Below are 20,405 nucleotides of genomic sequence, written 5' to 3' on the forward strand. Positions count from 1 at the left end.
CTTGACAAGTCAAGTCTAGGCAACAGGCACTTAGTAAGTTCCTCCTATGTGCCAGGGACTGTGCTAAGTTTTAGGATACAAAGAAAGGCCAAAAGAGCCCCCACCCTCAAGGAGCTCACAATCTAATAATGACAGTTCAGGGTCTGAAATTCTCATGAATCTCACAGGACTCATGCACAAGGTTTTAGGACCAAAAAGAAAGCACAAGCAGAGGGAAATGAGGCTAGTGTTTGCTTTTTAGGGGAAGAATAAGGAAAAGAGCACTAAAAAGAGTCGTAGACATTTTGAGATTTGGTTGATTTATGATTTATACCCTGCCTGCTTTCAAAAAGAATCTGAGGTGGCCCACAAAGTTCACAAGCCTTCAAATTTTGGGGTAAAGGAAAGCCCTGGCTATAGAGCACAAGAGGGAAAAACTGAGGAAAAAAATGAAAAGCATTTTTTTTAGATGAAAACAGGTCCCCCTGGTGAGGTGTGGGGAGGGGTCTTTCTGGAAAAGAAGAATCTCTTCTCTAAGCCATAAATGAGTGATCATGAAGATCATCATCTCTTGTATCTGTGTCATGCTTTACAGCTTATAAAAGCACAACTTATTAAAAAACACTGGTGACGTGTCAAACTTTCAAGAAATGACCTTTGGTAGAGTGATGAGGAATTGCAAATGCTGAATGCTGAGTACACGGTCAGCCACTATGTCGATTGGGTGTGCTCAACTATTTTTCTGTCTTTAGAGAGGGCTCATTTGGCAGGAATTGGGGACAGGGATATTTAGAAAGGACTGTGTTGTAAAAACAAAAAGAATCAATAAAACATATTTTAATAAATATGCAAGGGTTTTGAGACTTCTCATTCACCCTCCCTTCCCCCACACTCAATAAGCTGAACTAGAAGAAGGAAAAATGTCCAAGCAAATTAGCTCTGACCACAAGATGCTGCCAGGGCCTGGAGCATATGTCCAAAATACAAGGAACTGAAAGGGCCACCATGAAATTAGAATACAATTGAGTGTACTCTGGAGGATATGGAGCTTTCTAAAGAGGCAGCATGTAATAGTGGATAGAGAGCTGGTCTGGGTTCGAGTCCTTTCTTTAACATACATTGGCTGGGTGATGATTGGTAAGCCAACTAACCTCTCAGAGTCCCATACCCTTTTTGGTACTCTATTTGTAAAGCACTTACACAGTGCATGGCACATAGTAGGCACTATATAAAGGCTTACTCTCTTCTCCTTCCCTTCCCCAATTTTCACTGGTAGAGGAACCCTTCTCCAGGAGTTCCTCATGCTAATGAAATCACAGGTCCAGACCAAAGAAAAATTATTTAAGTACTTCACATGTGTTCTGAGGGCCATTTAATAAGGTCTCAGGAAAGTCTTCATTCTATACACTATACTGTTACATAATAGTGATGGCAGCTGGAGAATTTTGTACTATTTTAGATACTTGTCACCCATCATACAACACCGAGGAAGCTGAAGAGGGCCAGCCCAGCTACCTCCCTGGTCACTGCTTGAGTTTTGTTTCTTGACCCCCTGTTCATCTTCAGTGATGCAGATTATCACTGTTTGGTCTGATGGAGGCTATCAAATGAAACCTTCACCGGTATTAGGGAAGTCACCTTGAGAATCTTGGGAAGAATTTGCTTGCTTGTTTAATGCATGGACCCCAGAAATACTTTTCTTCCAGCTTTTCCTTCCTTATAATAGGGCAGAAAACAGAATGATAATGAACTGATATGATGTCCTTTTCCATCCCCCCAGGACAGAATGGTGCTGCTTATTGTTGGGAATCTTGTTAACTGGTCCTTGTAAGTAGTTTTAGAGCATTGTGGTTTTCTTATCACTAATTGTTGTGACATTAAGGTTTATGGACAGAACTGTTTGGACTCTGAGTCTATTAAAGAAATTAAAATTAAGCAGGAAAGAACAGGTCTATGCTGGCTTGATGGAGGATGGGCTGAGTATGCTGGCATACCCAGCCCATGCTCTTATCAATGCCTATGTTTTAGAGACATAGGGAAAATACTTCAAAGAGCCATGATTTTGTTGGTGTAGGTATTTCTTCCACCACTGTAGGTCTAAACATTCCATGTTATCATGAATTGCTGTGGCCAAAGAATATGTTACCTAATGGCCAAGCCTTTGGTGATAAATCTTTGACCTTAGTAAGGCTGAATAACTGAACTGATACTGAAAGTCTTTCCAACTTGATAGACTATGTCAGTCAGATCTTGCTAACAAAATAACTTTCAAGAATACACAGCCACCTCCATGCCACATAAAAGCATTACAATAGGACTTTAGTGGACTTCCCTCTAAGTCAGTACCTGTTATATAGAAACAATGGTCTCTTTTGTTTCATTCTCAACATGTCATCTGATCTGTATGGCAAGTCCCAACAGGTGATAGCCCTGTTTGTACCTATAGTTGCAGAAATTCAATATGGCTTTAAAAATCTTTAGCAGCCATATTCTAAAAGGCCTTATGATATGCATATTATTCCATGAATTCTACTTCTCTCTTTATGTACCTGTGTCTCTTTCTGCAGTTGTGTATATATTTCTCTATATGTTTATATATCTCATTTTCTATATTTGAAAGGCCCATCTCCATTTTCCCTTCTTTTCCTGTCTTTCCCATTCCATCTATAGTTATCTACAGTCTTTCTCTGTCTCTTCTTCCTCCACTCCTTTCTCCCTCACTCTGACTGTTAATTGGCAATAATAGAACTATAGAATTAATGTATTTTTCTTAGTTGTGTTAATTTCATTGAGTTCTATGTTTCTTGTTCTTAATTTAAAATCAAATGAGTAGAAAGGGTTTTTTTTTTAATTCTTCCTGAAAAGAAAAGGAACAAAGCAAAGTCTTAAATTAACTTGCTGTTTGTGTTATGAACCTAATTGGATTTATTCCCTATGAAGTAGAAGCAGTACGGTGTTGTGGATAGACAGCTGGTCTTGGAACCACGAACTGAGTTTAAGTCCTTCACATATACTGCGACCCTGAGCAATCCACTTAACTTCTTAGCAGTCTAGACAACTTTCCAAGACTATATGTCGTAGAGAAGGTGTTGACCTGCATTGACAGAGGGAGTTCCCCAACCTGAGGAATTCCCTTTACCAATAAAAGCACAGATCTAGTCCCTATCCCTATTCTTAAATTCTCCATTCCTGGTCTACAGTGACCCATGCAAGGGCATGGAGAAAACCATAATCCAGTCATTGAGAGCTTCTCTGGCAACTTAAAAGGGATCTTGGAGTCAGAGGACCTGGGTTCAAATTGCATTCTTAATACCTGTGCAAGTCAACCTTAAGCAACTGCTTGAGCCTTAGTGATCTCAGCTATAAAATGAGGGGGTTGGATTAAAAGGTCTCTAAAGCATCTTCTGACTCTAGATCTATGAAGCAAGGTGCCTATGAACTGGATTCCTACTTCAGAAGCCATAACCCTATAGTCAGTCTCTTGCTCCTTCCCCTCTTTCCTGCTACAAATACAAGTATATCAGAGTTGTGGGTGGGTTGAGACATGGGGAAGCCATAGTGTTCTTCTGACTAGCCAAACCAGTTGGTTCTTCTAATTGAATCAGAGAGAGTGATGATGGTTAGAGATGGAGATCTGTGAAATACTGTGGTAATTACCTAGTAAATGCATCCTCTGGATAGGTACTTCTCCCTTCAGAGATAATCTTCCCTTGAAAATAATATTGGATAAAGTTGTCATGAACCTTGAAATTATGCTATCATAAATCTACTTTCCCGAGTCTAAAAAATTCAAGCCAACCTAGTCTTCCTCCCCTTGCACCCTTTAGTGCCCTCTTTGGACTGGTGTATCGACCCAGGGACTTTGCTTCCTACATGTTGGGGATTTTTATCTGTAACCTGCTGCTGTACCTGGCCTTTTATATCATCATGAAGGTAAGGGTTTGCATAGGGGCAGGGCTGATTTCGTAGGCACCCAGCCTTCCAGGCAGAAGCTAGGCTAATAACCTAGGTTTTGCCCTGAGCCCTAACCCTTTCTCACACTTCTGTTCTTATAGCTCCGCAGCTCTGAGAAGGTCCTCCCCATCCCACTGTTCTGCATCGTTGCCACAGCTGTGGTGTGGGCAGCAGCCCTTTACTTTTTCTTCCAGAATCTTAGCAGCTGGGAGGTAAGAGAACATCTTCCTTTACAAGGAGTCATTCCCTCTCCATCTTTGCAAATAGTTCTGTTTGCTCCTGGTTTCTGCACTTTGTGTATAAGTTGCAAAGGGGAATATGTAGGCTTGAACTTAGGGAAAACTTCCTAACAATTCAAGCTGTCCATAAACTGAATGGACTATCTCAGCACATAATGAATTTCTCCTCATTAGAAGCCCTTAAGCAGAGGCAGATGACCACTTGTCAGATTATTGCAATGGGAATTCCTTTTTAGATATGCATTGGAAGAGATGGCCAGTGGGCTCCCTTCCATCTTTAAAGATCTATGATTCAGGGATCTTGCCTTTTTGCTCTTTTCTTTGATAATCCCCTACTTTGCTTTATGTATTTATTACTATATACATTCATCTGAAATTTTCAGGGAGAAAGTTCCTTTTGAACCAGAGCTATTTCATTCATATAATAATATCTTGCTGCATAGAGCACTTCACATGAATCATCTCATTTGCTCCTCACAGTCTTCATTCAACAGTTATGCAATGCCTACTTTGGGTAATACACTGTTTACAGAGATCCTACCTCACAGTATGTGTATGTGCTGGGAGAGAAGGAGGATAAGAATGCCACACAAATGACTACAACCCCAAAATAGACTGTGATAAGTATGTAAGGGAGGTACAAAATGCTATGAGTCCAGACAAGGGAGGATCACTGTGGGTTGAAAGCCTCTGTAGAAGGGATGGTAGTTGCATTGGGCTTTGAAGGATGGGTAGGATTTAAACAAATGGTGATTGGAGGAAGTACATTTCAGACACAGAGAACAGCATGAGCAAAGAAAGCCCGCAGCATGTTTGAGGAAGGGAAAGCAGTCTGAAGCCTAAAGTTTGTGAGAAGGAATGATGGAAAATAAGCCTAGAAAGTTATCTCGAGCCAGACTGTGGCAAAATAAGGACTTCAACCTGTATTATCAGAGTATAGGGAGCTACTTAAATATTTTGAGAGTGACATGACCAGAGATGGATTGGAAGAGAGACTAAAGACAAGGAGACCATATTAAACCTATTGAGAGGTAGCAAGTATGGAAGTGGGAATGGGAAAGCAGTGATAGATATGAGAAAGATTATAGAAGACTAACAATAATTATAGCTAACATATATAGACCACTTTAAGGTTTACAAAGCTCTGTACATAGCTATAGATATAGATATCACCTCATTTGATCCTCACAACAACCTTGTAAACTAGGTTCTGTTATTATCTCCATTTTATAGATGAAGAAATTAAGGATGAAAAAGGTTATGTGACTTGCCCAAGGTCACATAGCTAGTCATTATATGAGGCAGATTTGAACTCTACTCTTCACATTCTAAGCCCAGCACTTCATCTAATACACCAGAGGTGTCAAACATGTTGCCCATGTGGCCCATGATACCTCTAAACCCAATTAAACATAATTAAACATAATTGACATAACCCAATCTCAGACAAGGAAATAGATCTACATGTAAAGGAACTACCAAAGGGGGAAAAAAAGGATCCTGATCTTGATGGAATCTCCTGATGGAGAATTCTATCAAAGTTTTAGAAAACAGTATCATATTTCAAAATTATTCTCCAAAATTGAGAAAGCACCCAACTACAATCCATTTATTAGATAAATTTAGTTTGAATGCCTAAACAGGGAATGATAAAACACAGAAAGATAACTACAGGTCAATATCATTAATGAACATGGACTCAAAAATTTTAAACAGTCCTGTCGAACAGACTACAGTGATTTACTTAAGAAATCATTCATTACAATGAAGTGGAATTTATACCAGAGATGCAAGGATAGCTCAACATTAGGAAAACAATCATTATAATTAATCATATCAAAAACCAAAACATCCGAAATCACATGATCATCTCAAGAGATGCAGAAAAAAGCCTTTAACAAAGTACAACACTCTTTTGTGCTAAAAACCCTACAAAGCAGAGGTATAGAGGGATCTTTTTTAATATCTTAAAAAGCATCTAACTAAAACTAAAAGCAACCATAATTTGCAATGAGGATAAACTAGAAACTTTTTCAATAAATATAAGGATGAATCAAGGATGCCCACTTTCCCCACTATTATGTGATATATTTCTGGAAATTCTAACAACAGCAATAAGACAAGAGAGAAATTAAAGGAATAAAGAGAGGTAAAGAGGACATAAAAAGTATTCCTGTTTGCTGATGATATGATGGCTTATTTGGAAAATCCAAGGGAATCAGCAAAAATACTGAGACAATGGCTTCAGGAAAGTTGCAGATTACAAAATAAAGCCTCAAAAACCAACTACATTTCTATATAATAATAACAAAACACAAGAACCAAAAATGGAAAGGGAAATCCCATCCCAAATAACTACAAAATGCATAAAATAACAGATCTGGGGATCATCCTATCAAAACACATGGAAGATTTGTATAGATTCAATTACAAAGTATTCCTTAAAGAAATGAAGAACAACTTAAAAAGCTGGAGGAGGGCACCGGGGTTGGGAGGCTGTTCCTATGGTAGTTACCATGGCACTCACTACACTAAGTGTGTCCTTGTGTTTGGGAAAGCAAAGGCTGGAGGAGACAGAGCTGGCTGATACTGGCAGCCCAGGGCCCGAGGCTTTTTCCACACCCCCATAATGACCTGAACTATGACTGACCATTGGGATTATGTGAAGATTTTGGCACAAGAGCCATTCTCTCAGCTTTTCTTTCAAAAGTATACATTTCATCTGATGTCTGAAAAGTCAGAAGCCCAGGATTGGGCTCCAGCCAATAAAATGCTATAAACAGGGTAAGTTACTCACCGTAGGCCCCGTGCATCAAAAACAACGTGTTCAATGACCTCAGCACAACTTCACCCAAACCATATCGCAGCTGTTGGAGCATCCCCAGAACCTGGGCTTGGATTGACTTGTCCTTCAATGACCTCTCCAATATTGACCATGTGCTGACCACATGGTCTTCAACCTTAGTGTCCTTTATTTCAAGTGCAACTGCATCCGACACCTGATGGAAGTAGATAAACTGTCAAAACTTTCCAAGCTTTGACACTTGACTCTCCATGGGAACCCTATAGAGGAAGAAGAGGTATACAGGCAATATGTGCTATCCATTATATCCTGAATCACCACCTTTGACTTCAGTGGCATCACCAAGCAGGATAGGGTCATGGCCACTGTTTGGAAAAGAATGCTTGTCAAGCCTAAAAAGGCCAAAATCAAACTGGATAGTGTCAGTTCATTTCTGTCCATGCCAGAGCCCAAAAGGCCCCCAGGACTCTATGGGATCCTGTCCTCCAACTCTTATTGCTTAGTTTAGCTTAACTTCCTCCACTTCAGAGTCTGAGTAGAACAGACACCAACCAGGCTAGCATGACACTGACCAGTCCCAAACATGTTCAAGTAGGAAAAACCTGGCTTGTACCCTACCCTGCCATCCTGAGGACTGAATTTTGCCTGACAGACCCCTAGAAACTTCTCAGAGAGTCTCATCTGGTCTTATGCCCAGCCCTCCTCATATTTTATATGTTAAGAAGGACTATCAAGACCTCAGCTGGAGCTCATTTTGCCCTATTGAGTCCTGCTGCTGTCCCAGGAGAGGCATCTAGTTGATTTTCAGGCCCTAAGAGAAGTGGGAGATTGATAGGGTAAGAATAAGACCAGAATGGCTGAGGCCTGGATGGATAGATGTCATTTATGGAGGGAGGCAAACCAAAACAGATAAAATTACAGGGTGAAACATGTAAAAGAAATATCTAGAAGAATATTCATTGCAATATCTATTGCTCATGGTTAGGCCATGCCAATGTAATAAAAATGACAATACTATCAAAATCTATACTTTTAATGCTATACCAATCAAAACTTTCTCAGCATCTGCTTGTAGATGCTTTATGAAGGTCCCCAGGCACTACTTTTGCCACTTCCACACATGTCACCTATCACTTAGACTCATTATAACTGTAGAAACTGTGTATAGCAGTTAGTTTGTACTTATCTTATTAGGATTTAAATCCTATTTTGTCTCAAAGTTATTTGTGCATGTGTTGCATCTCCAACCCACTATTAGATAGGATGGCCTTAAGTGCCATCTTCTGTACTTTTTCCTGTGCCTTGGAAATCATCTCCCTTATCAGTAGGGATTTAATAAGGAACCAGGTAAATTTACTGGGATATTGCCCTGGCTTATCTCCCCTCCCCAGGAAACCCCAGCAGAATCCCGAGAGAAGAATCGTGATTGCATCCTGCTGGATTTCTTTGACGACCACGATGTCTGGCACTTCCTTTCTGCTACTGCCTTGTTTTTCTCCTTCTTGGTGAGTTTTGCAGCTTTTCCATTTTACTGTCCTGTTCTCTTTCTCTAGCCCACCGTCAATACTTTCTGTGTCTTTTTTTCTTCTGCCTCTCCCCTTTCTCCCTTTCCCTGGGCTTTATCCCTCTTCTCTTTTGGTTTCCCAGCAGCAGCGTCATGAGATCCTGCTAAGGATCTACACACACACACACACACACACACACACACACACACACACACACACACTCCAGATGAATTGAGGTATCAGTTTACACAATTTGTCCTGAGCACAAAAATTGCTGGTTATGTCTCTTGGGTGTTGCATTTACATTTCCCTCAAGCATAGAAAGGCTAAATAATTGACTAAGCACATGTGGACAAAAGTCAAACTAGGCCTTAACAACTATAGGAGTCATGTTGCTTTCCACACTGGATTTTTTTTTCTTTTACAAAGTAGCATTAGGCTATCTGTCCAGATGATGCCCCAATCTTCTCTTAGGCTCACAGAATTTAGAATAGAAAAAGGACCTTGGAGGTTATTTTTCCTAACCATTTTATATTTCCACTGCTTTGTTTTATTAACCAATTGGTAGACTCAACATCGCAGATAGGTCCTTTTTTGTTTTTCCTTTTGGCTAGGCAATGGGGTTAAGTGACTTGCCCAGGGTCACACAGCTAGTATGTGTTATGTGTCTGAGGCCGGATTTGAACTTGGGTCCTCCTGAAGCCAGGGCCAGTGCTCTATCCACTGCACCATCTAGCTGCCCCCAGATAGGTCTTTTTATTTCCCCATGCCTCAATATAGAATCTTTTATTCTGGAATCTTCCTAAATCAGCTTCGTCTTTTATCTAAACTTCTCTGACCTTCCTGGCAGTGATATTGATTGCTCACATGTATATTTGCAACAGTCCCCTATTATAAGCAGACAGCATCACCACCTTTTCAATGTTATCTTAGATTATCTGCCCTAAATGGTGGTATAATGGCTGAAGTGACAACAGCTCTCCATCAAACTGTTATCAATCACTGGATACATTATGGGGTTATGTAAACAGAGCCCTAGAGTCTAATTTGGGAAATATTGCTTAAAGCAATACCAATTCCTATGGAAAATGTAAACCCAAATGGCTATCTTACTTTCTCTTTGGGTGTTTTGTTCATATAAATTGGCAACTTTCGGTCAGATCACCAAAATAGAAGCAAGGATTGTGAGGAGGGGACATTGGAAGAAATAAAGGTGGAAAACCATATCTCTTACGTAACAGGATCTGCCATATTTTGTTCAGTGTCACATTGTTTTCAGTCCTTTGGATTGTAAGATGGAAAATAGGTACCAAATATGGCTCCCTATTTCTCTCTCTCTCTCTCTCATTTCAGGTATTATTAACTCTAGATGATGACCTGGATGTTGTCCGGAGAGATCAGATCCCTGTCTTCTGAGTGAGGGCTGTGCGTGATGTGAGAGGAAGTGCTCACTCTTGGTGCTGCCCCATAGATCATTCAATGACTGCATCAGAGCAGCCATTGCCAGAGATTCCCTGGTCATCTGCCAAGAGGACAGACCTGTCCACATTCAAATAGTCAGCATGTGAGAAAAGGAAGAGGAACTGGAAAGACCCCGGCCCCGTGAAAAGGGACATAGTGAATCACGGCCAACTCCAAAGGCCAGTGAAACACTTTGAGTTCTTCTTCTGTTTGCCACTCTGCAAGTGAGATGTGAACAAGAAGTATAGATATCATTTACATGGAATTGTCTTGCAAACCCCACTTCCAGAATTGCTCAGCAGTGGCAAACTGATGGTGCCCACTTTTCCTTAATCTCAGTGCCCAGTAAGAGTAAAAAACTGACTTCACGTGAGAGATTTTGGCTTCAGTCACTTGTTTCTGTAAGCTCTTCTGCTCCTGGATAAGCCAAAGCTTCAGTTTGCATCTTCTGGGCCCTGGTGGTGACGGTCACCCTTTCAGTGTGTGGTATATAAACTAGGTGGTATATGTCAAAATCTCCCTTCAGCCAGGGGTGGTATCATGAGATCCAGCATGGCACACTCTTTGGAAGGAAAGCTGTATATTTTTGTATAGACTCCTGAGTCCATTAAGAGGACTCAGAATAAGACTTTTGCTGGCTGTTCCTTATGATGGAGCCCTTGTTCCATGATGGTCAACTGGTTCAGAATACTTATGTTCTTAACTATCCTGCTTATCAAGCATGCATCTCTGCATCTCACTGATCTTCTGTTGACTCCATACTTCAGCTTAACCTTCCTGGGAAGGCCCTGCTCCTTAATCCTCCTGCCAGCTCTTGGTGTGACAGACACCCTCTCAAAGCATGTGTCGGGGTGGGAAAACCCCAACTACCAGCATAATGATATCCAGCAAGTGAAGTCAACCCAACATTCCAGTTGGCAAGAACATCAGCAACTTCAAGATTAAACACAATCTGCCTCACCCCAAGGGGCCCAATCTTAGAAGATTCTAGACTTTGGTGCAAATTCCCCATAGTAAAAGTGTTCACTCTGTTCTTCTACCCAAATAGCTAGATGGTGCACCTAAAACATCAATGGGAGGGAAGCAGGCAAACAAGCCAGAGCCAGGAGACTTGGCAATGCACTCAGATGAGCTCTGGCCCTAACAGGAGGCCTGTCCCTTAGTTCATCCCTTCTTTAATAGGCTCAGACCCTTCTGCCTTGAGCTGTTTTTAAACACTCTTTCCTAGCTGCAGAGAGCTCTATGGATTTTAATGATCTCTTTTGGTAATAACCGACAGTCTTTTTCTTCTCCAAAAAAGGGTATGGAAAAGCTTGGAATCCTAGGCCCACTATCTTAGTGTGTGGCAGGCCTGCCTCTGTGAGGCTGGGAGCCTCCATTTTTACCTTGTTCCCTTCTTAGTTTGATGTGAGAGGAAAACAGAATTTTGGATGAAATTTAAGTTGCCTATACTTTTTTTGACTAAGCCCCTCAAAGAGATGAATTTTACATTTTTAAAGTGCTTTTTAGCATTATCCTTACCCTAAAATATTTGCATAGCATTTAAAAAAATACATTTTGGAAGTTTTATTTGGCAAGCCTTTTCTTGCTTTCAAAACATGTGCACATGCACAAAGATGCTTGCAGTGAAATATTTTGTGAAAAATTTCTGAACAGCCAAAATGGATTTAATAGCATTCTGTTTTTCTTCATTCTTAAAAAGGCTCATTTTTATAGTTACAGACACATGGAGGCTATTAATTACATACTCATCTTAAACCATAAGTCCAAAGCCTGTTTAACTGCACCTGGCACTCTTTAGACTGTAATCCATGAATTCTTTTTTTAAATTTTTTTTTTGTTATAAGCCCTACTAAGGAAAAAATAAGACCAAAAAAATCTATCCAACCAGCACTATGGCCTAATCTGAACAAGCTGTAAGGTCTATTTCCAATTCTGCATCTTCCTTGGAAAATAAGTCAGTAGAACCAGAGGTTGGGAGGTGGCCAGCAGAAATCAGGATGGTTATTATAACATTGTGTTGTTTATCATTACTCTGATGTCTGCTTTGTGCTGTAAACTCCCTGATTGTTGTGGCTTTTGTTCTGTGCAGCAGGATTGTAAGCCCAAATCAACCCTGCCATGATAAATACTGAGACCCAAGTGATTATTGCTCAAGTTTTATACAACTCTATCTAGAAAGATGCCAAACTGTAAGCTTCTTAGGAGCACCCCAAGGGTAAGGGGGTAGCAACCAGTTAGCTTAGAGCAGGCCTTGGTCTGCAGTGACTAAATTTAAAATTATGTGCTTGTGGCTGGGAAGCTGAAGTCTAAGATAATCCCTGGCCTATTTTGTTAAAGGAGGAGGGAAGGGTAAGTCCAACAATGATGAATTCAGTAGATGGGAAAGCCAAAGGAAATTCAGATCCCTGTGAGGAGCTGTTAGCAGGACAAAGATAAGTAACAGGAGCAGTTAAGCTGGGAAGGGTATTAACCCCCAAAAGGGGCAAAATTGCATCTGCACATGAAAATAGCCTGCTTAGGCCCTTGACAAACTGCTGCAAATGGGACCCCACCTGTTTGCTGGGGATTGCTAAGAGATTAGCTCCAGTTTTATTTTAGCCATACGAGAGACTCAGGGAAAAAGCTTTGCTCATTTGGGGAAGGGACTTTCCAAGGTTCATGAAAATAAACAGAGAGGTCATTCAGGGCAAGGACTATTCTTTCTTCTATAATGCTATAGCACATACGATGCTATAACACCTATACCATGGCCACAGAAAGACATGGGCTGTCTGGAAAGGATATGCATCAGTTAGACACTTATTATTCAGATATCGGTAGATAGGGAACTGGTATTATTCTCTTCAGGGAAAGAGATTGAATCTTAGAGTGGTAACAGTTCTTCACATAAGATTCACAGGAAGTAGCAGAGGCTTCATAAGCTAGGTCTCCTGACCCTCACTCAAATGTCATGTCTGTCATTAAGGAAGGTTATTCCTGGCAGCTGGAATAGCCCTCCCCTGGAGCAGCCCATGAGTTCCAGCTGTTGTATACCTTGGACAGGGCCTGCCGGATCCCTAACAACTTGGCCGCTATTAGCCCACTGTAAAGGCCTGACCCTGGCCTTCCCAACCCCAGGCAGAACTCAGAGAAATACAACTTTGGAAGTCAAAGTTGTCTAAGTGGAAAAACTGTCTGGGGAGTATCACACCTCATTATCCCTTTCTCCTTGGATGTCTCAAGAAGAAAGCCCAACCCAAGCAGCTCTTCCAACTGTATCATAAGGAATGCTTTTTTGCATGGTAACATCATGGAATCTTCAGAGGAAGGCCCTCAGTGATGGGATCTTAGATTAACTGGAGGGGACAGGAAAGGCCAGCTAGCCCAACCGCTCCTTTCTCTCATTTTACAGGAATGAGGAAACTGGGGCCTGCAGAGGCTAAGTGATTTGTCCAAGATCATATCGAGTAAGTGGCAGAATTAAGATTGAAACCCAAGTCTACTGTCTACCAAGCCAGCACATATTGCCCCTTGCTTCCTTTGGAATTCCTGGATGTTCAGGCTGTGTGAGGATAGGGAGAAAGCCCTCAGGTAAATGGTGATGAAACAGGCTGCAGCCAAAGGAGGCGTAACATTTGGCCCTGGCCCTAATGCCCCTGGTAAAACGGGCTACGAAAGAGTGCTAAGAAAAATGGCTATTCCCCTCGGTCTAGAGCAACTTATAAACCTGTTGTTGCAGAATTAATCTCCATCATGATACTGTATGGGACATGGTTTGTTGGCTTAATCCCATTTAGGGACTAATTTGCTTGCAGCTCAACTATGGTCCCACCAAAATAAAGGGTAAGTATTTGGAAAGCTTCAAGATTTAGTGGGTAAGTTGAGGAAGGGTCACAGTTCCAATGCATCATTCTCCACTGACCATATTGTCCCTATGCCGTGACCACTGAGTAAAGACAGAACTTTTCTCTTCAAAGTTAAGTATTTTAATAAGTGTGACTTTATTAAATTATCCCTGCAGGGGTGAAGCATTGCTGTTCTCATTTTAATGTAAAGAAATTGGGACTTAATCACTTTTATGTCTAGCAAATCTTGATTTCAGTGTTCCGGTTCCTTAAAAAAAAAAACAAAACACCTCCCTGACTTCATGTGTGTGGCTATTCTCTTCACTGAGAGTTCAGACCCCTTCATGGCTTAATAGATGGCTTAAATGAGTTGCTCTAACAAAAATAACCCCACCTCCCCCCCCAAAAAAAAATTGCATGATGGCTAACCTTCAGGCAATGAGCTTCTCTAAATTTAGTTAAGCCAATCCTCATATAGATGTTGTCAGGCCATACTGAAAGTTCCATAGGATCAACAAGGAGCTTCTGCTTCCTGCCCCAGTCTTCAAAAAAACAGGGTCATCCCCACACCATGATAAGGCATTAGAGTAGGACTAAGGGCTAATGTAACTCCATCATCATCATCATCATCATCATCATCATCATCATCATCATCATCACTATCATCACCATCATTATCATTATCATTATCATCATCATCACCATCATCATCATTACCACTATCATCATCATCATCATCATCATCGTTGCTAGAATTTACATGGCAATTTAAGATTTGTGAAGCATTTTATATATGTTATCTAATTGTTCCTCACAACAACTCTGTGAAATAGATGTAGTTATTAACCCCATTGAAGAGACAAGAAAACTGAGGCTGAGAGAGTGACTTGCCTAGCTAGGAAGCATCTGAGACGGGATTTGAACTCAAGTCTATCCTGACTCCAAATCTAGCATTCCATACCACACAACTGCCACATTATTCCAGAGAGGTGGAAATCTGTTCTCCTCTTAAAGATATCTTAGATGAAGAATCTTGAACTTTCTCTGAAACGCATGCTAGCTGTTTGATAAGCTTTTGGCAGAACATTAGTCCTTCTTGTAGAATTTACCCTTACTTCCTCTCTTATTGCCTTCATTAAAGATGAACAAGAGCTAATTGCTATCTTTAAATATTAAATTAAATAATTATTATATTAATAATTATATTATGATATATTATAAATGATAATATATAATGATTGTAATACTAATAAATAACATTAAATATCCTTAAATGTTAAATTAAAAGGCACAAAAGCCTTTTAAAATTTTCAGCCTTTACAAATGCACACCAAAATTCCAATATCAACAAGATGATACTCCAGTGCAGCACACTACATGCTAACACCAGCTTGATTACTAACATCCTTTCCAGCTTTGTAATTCAGAGAAAGGACAGGTATGATTCCATGGCCCAATATTCTATAGGGGAAGTCAGGAACAATGAGGGGCTCTTAGAAATGAAATTCTGAAGAGAAAAAGAGAAACCATTCTGATGAGAAAGATGAAAAAGGGAATTGCCCAGAGCAGTGGCCTCCAAAGTAGAGTGGTAGCCTGACCCCAAGAGATACACGATCAACCAATGAGAGGAGGTAAAGACAGGTAGCATCCTGCTCTAGCCATCACTGCAATAGCGTTGCCATGGGGACCTGTCTCCAATGCAACATAATCCATCTACTATCATACTCCAACATTCCTTCAATCACCCATGTCTTCTCTGTGCTGAGCAAGCTTCCTTCTAGGCTGGGGATTGACCTCTCAGGGCAGCTACAGCAGCTGAGCAGGTGCCAATGAGAAAATTCTGCCCCTAAATCATCTCATGACTGTGGCAGACATGCAACACCTCTCAGAAGACTGGGTCTGTGCTTGGGGGCAATGACCAGTAGGATAAGGTCCCATATTTCCCTCTTCATATTGGGTGGAACAGAAATCACAAAATGAACAGATGTGGATGGATTGTGATCTGGGGCACAGATATCATCTCCTGCCCCCGCAAAACCCACTCACCTTCCAAACTTCCCTGTTACTGACTAGTACCTATTCACAACCTCGGCATCACTTTCTGTCATCCCGCATATCCATTCAGCTGCCAAATCTTGTCAGTTCTACCCCCACATTGGATCGAGGATCACACAATCGCACATCTCACATCTGTATCCTTCCCTCCACTCACATGGCAATGATTCCAGTTCAGGCCCACATCAACTCTTGCCTGGCCATTGTGGTACCTCCTAACTGGCCTCTTCACCTCAAATCTCTTCTCTACTCCAATCCATATTCACATAACTATTAAAGTAATTTTCCTAAAGTGCAGGACTAACCAAGTCACTCCTCTATTCAATAAATTCCACTGTCCCCCAGTGACTCTAGGATCAAATATTATTTTATCTTTATCTTGTCCTTTCAAAATTTCTATTTTTGTGCAAGTTTTTATAATTATATATACTATATAATTATATATCATATAATAATATATTATAACATACATGATAATTATAATTAGTACAGTTATACATGTATGTATTCTATAAATAAGTAGATACATATTGGAGGACACATACTCAAAATTTCTTTACTGCTAGGGGCATGTGACCAACAAAGTTTGAAGACCAACCATTGGTCTAGAGAGAACAACAGGGACAAAATAGGGAATTTATCAATCAACATGGACTTTTTTTTAAATTCCTAAAATAGCATTTTATCTTTTCCAGTTACTCGTAAAGACAATTTTTAACATTCATTTAAAAAATTTTTGAGCTCCAAATTTTTCTCCCTCCTTCCCTTCTCTTCCCCCTCCCTACAACGACAAGCAATTTGATATAGGTATAGGTATATATGTGTGTATATATATATACAATCATGTAAAGCATATTTCCATATTAGTTATAGTTGCAGAAAAAAAATGAAACAGACCAAAAAGAAAAATAAAACCAAAAAAAAAGTGAAAATAATATGCTTTGATCTGCATTCAGAGTCCATCAGTTCTTTCTCTGGATGTGGATAGCATTTTCTACCATAAGTCCTTTGTAATTATCTTGGATCATTTCATTGCTGAGAAGAGCTAAGTCATTCATATTTGATCATTGCATAATGTTGCTGTTATTGGGTACAATGTTCTCCTGGTTCTGCTTATTTCACTTTGCATCAGTTCATGTAAGTCTTTCCAGGTTTTCCTGAAATCGCCTGCTCATCATTTCTTAGAGCACAATAGTATTCCATTACATTCATGTACCACAACTTACAACTTGGACTTCTAAAAACTGTGCAGAAAATTAAAGCAAGGGCAAGTGATGGGATAAATATAAAAGTGTGGCATAATCCTGTAACAATAAGCCAAGACTGACAAAGCTCAGAAGGAGCCAAAGCTGGTGAGAAAAGCTAAGAGTGACCAACCACTTGTCAGGCACCTTGGAGAAATGATTCCTGTTTGGGCAGGGACTAGACGGTTATGATTCTGTGACTAAATAAACAATGGGGTCAGCCAGGGGAGGGAAGATGGAGTTATGGTGCTTACAAGCAGCAAGGGCAGAAATGTGCCCAACAGGGACAGGGGTTTTAATTACCTTCCAACTCTAAACCCTATGATCCAGAATCCCCAAAGGGTTAGAAATTGCTGGCCTGCTGATACACTCCCTTCATGTTTCATCAGAGAGGTTAAAATCAACCTTTCATCTCCTCCACTATGAAAATTCTAATAATAGCAGTTATATTTCCACAATACTTTGCACATATCATCTCATTTCATTCTCACAACTCTGTGAGACGGTGAAACATTATTGTCCCTATCTGATAGAAGAAACCGAGGCTTAGGAAGGTCACACAGCTAGTAAATGGGCAAGTGGAGCCTAGAAGCCAGATCCTGTCACACTAAGTCCAGTGCTGCCTTCCCGATGACTGGCACATCACATTTCAGCCTTGAGAAGGGTAAATCTTGGGTTCCCCAGCTCCTGCTTCATGCTTATAATCATGATTGAGAAAATAACTTGTGCTTAAATAGTGGAGTATCTTCAAGTAGGTATAAGAGTCATCAAAGTAACACTTTTTTTTCCCCTGTCAGGTTTTGTTTTTTTTTTTTTAAGATTTTGCTTTAATCCAGCATATCTTTGAGTGGCAGCATGAATAGAGAGCTGCATTCAGTTACTGCCTCTAATCCATACAGGTCATGGGACTCTGAGCAAATCATTTAATTCCTCAGCGCCACAGGCAAAAAAAAAAACCCCACAGGCTCAATAAATTGCAAAAGAGTTGCTTTTCTACATTGGTGAGAGGAGTTTCATTACCTAGTGTGCCCAGCACCAATGAAATAACACGTATACACACACACACACACACACACACACACACACACACATCCTTGATGAGATGGAAAAAGGCTGTCTCTCACAGACAGGCGTCTACAGCAGCCAATGTCTTTATGGTCATATAACCGACAAAAATACAGAGAATATAAAATCTTGTCTTTTTGATTGTTTCAAAGCATCTGTCTTTGTAGAACAAAACACAGTCTCAACTGCCCATCTCAACAAGTGTCCCAAGTGTTAAAATTATACAAACCTCTATAATGGATTGGATTATGGACACAACTTTGTTTGACAGAGTACTTGTATTCAAATTCAGTTTGAAAATACATGCTCACCTAAGGTACTAGCCCATATGATGGAAGATGTCCTACACCCATGCAAAATCCAAATAAAAGAATTAGATTCCCTATTGATGGAGAAATTTTCCAAACACTCCTATTTGTAGACGATACTATGTTTAATTGTAACTCTCAGCTGTCTGAAGGTAAGATTGCCACAGGCCTGACCTTATCAAAGAGAGGCATACTATCCCCTCACTCTAGACAATAACAGTAACATACATTCGAAGTACCATCCCCAGTTCCACTGAGTCAAGGAAACAAAACTGATAGTGAAAAGGTAAAAGGAACTTGTGCTGTCAAAGTTACATATTCAAGGAATAATAATTCTGGACCAGGCTTCTTCCCTTGGAAACCAGCCCAGGCCACACAAAATGTACTCCTACTACATCAAACTAGTGCTAAGTATCTAAGATTTCTTTAAAGATGGACCTGTTGCTGACTCTATGTGACTCCGCGGACATCGTCCATGAGATTTTCTTGGCTGAGATACTGGAGTGGCTTGCCATTTCCTTCTCCACTGTGTCCCCAATTTACAGATGAGAAACTGAGGCAAATAGGGGTTAAGTGACTTGCTCAGGGTCACACAGTATCTAAGGTCAAATTTGAACTCAGATCTTCTTGACTCCAGGCCCAGTACTCCATCCACTGCACCGTCTGGCCGCTTGGACCAGGCTCAACTCAAATCAGTTCTGTGATTGAAGCTCAGGGTTAGAATGCAGTGAGGCACTTAGGAATCATAAAACGCAAAATAAGAAAAACAACAAAAACCCCTCTGCTGGTGACAAAGGACACAATTCTTTGGGTTAAAAAGATATAAATTAAGGTAGTTACCCCAACCCCATCCTTACCATTCACCAATAGGTAAAGTAATCAAGAAGGCAGTTGCCAGCCCCACACCACCAATTTGCCATAGGTCTTTCATGCCTCAGAAAACAAGGAAACTAAACGCATGTTAATCTCAAGAATGGCTTCTCCATTCCCTTGGAAACCAGCCCAGGCAACATAAAAGGTACTCCTCCTACTACACCAAACTAGTGCTAAGTAGCTAAGATTTCTTTGAAGATGGATCACAGTTATAGCTGGACTAGCTATTACAGAAATTCTGAGTGGTAATAATTTAGGAATGCATGGGGCAGAAGTAATTGACCATCTAGCTGCTGACTCCCCTTCCTCCAGTACAGGAACCTAACTTTACATGGCAGAGGAAGTTGGGCACACTTGGGTTTTTCTGAGGAGTGCTTTCAATAAATAAAGAATTAAGCTAGGTGAAGAAGTAACAGTGGTCAGCCATAAGAAAGCTATAAGAATAGGTAGAATCCATTGGATTCCATTTAGGGGAGGTGTCCTCTGTAAAGAGGGTAGCCTGGACTCAGAGCAGGGCCCTACAAAAGGGAAAGAAGGAAATGGAAGTCTGATGACTAGGCAATAGTAAGGGGGGAAAATTGAGAAGAGATAGAAATATACCATATCCTATAAAGTAATGGAGAGACATGAGCCAGAGGAGACAATGGAGCCAGGAATCTATTTGAAGTTTCCTTATTTGGATTTAAAGGTTCTGGTGGCTCTGGATGCCTGGAGAATGCCCACTCAAGAAGGAACAGTTATGTTCTTCCCCAGGAAATAAAAGAAAACCAAGCAAGAGGCAGAGGAGCCTTGAATTTCTCAGATAAAACAAAGAAAGGGAAAGGTGGCCTGGATCTTGAATTAGGAGGTCCTCCCAGTGCTTAAGCAATGCCTGGAACTTAATGGAAGAGAGTTATTATTCCATTTGGGTCCCTGCCAGCAGAGAAGACAGCCTTTGCTGTTGAAAGGAAAAGAAAAGATGAGAATGTAATTTTAACCCACCTTTGAAGAGACAGCCCCTTATCCCAGGACAGTAATTGCTAAGTTTTGGGGGGGGGGGTGTTTCCAAGTCGCAGCAACTTTTCATAAAGGAAACATTATTTAGAAAAAGAG

At 40.5% G+C, this 20,405-nt stretch overlaps 1 protein-coding gene and 1 pseudogene across 1 annotated transcript in view; both read left to right on the plus strand.

The window, feature by feature from the left end:
- The window catches only part of SIDT1 (SID1 transmembrane family member 1), a 166,268-nt gene extending 152,312 nt beyond the window's left edge, over positions 1-13,956 (plus strand). The window contains exons 21-25 of the mRNA XM_021007140.2: positions 1,760-1,806; positions 3,807-3,912; positions 4,035-4,145; positions 8,367-8,480; positions 9,834-13,956. Coding sequence (XP_020862799.1) covers positions 1,760-1,806; positions 3,807-3,912; positions 4,035-4,145; positions 8,367-8,480; positions 9,834-9,896 — 441 coding nt within the window. The 3' untranslated portion in view covers positions 9,897-13,956. The remainder of the gene's footprint in view (positions 1-1,759; positions 1,807-3,806; positions 3,913-4,034; positions 4,146-8,366; positions 8,481-9,833) is intronic.
- LOC144454227 (leucine-rich repeat-containing protein 51 pseudogene) lies at positions 6,814-7,483 on the plus strand (annotated as a pseudogene).
- Positions 13,957-20,405: the final 6,449 nt, after the last annotated feature.

The sequence above is a fragment of the Phascolarctos cinereus genome, unplaced genomic scaffold, assembly GCF_003287225.1.
Source record: "Phascolarctos cinereus isolate Bilbo 61053 unplaced genomic scaffold, phaCin_HiC Scaffold_726;HRSCAF=1367, whole genome shotgun sequence".
Classification (NCBI taxonomy): Eukaryota; Metazoa; Chordata; class Mammalia; order Diprotodontia; family Phascolarctidae; genus Phascolarctos; species Phascolarctos cinereus.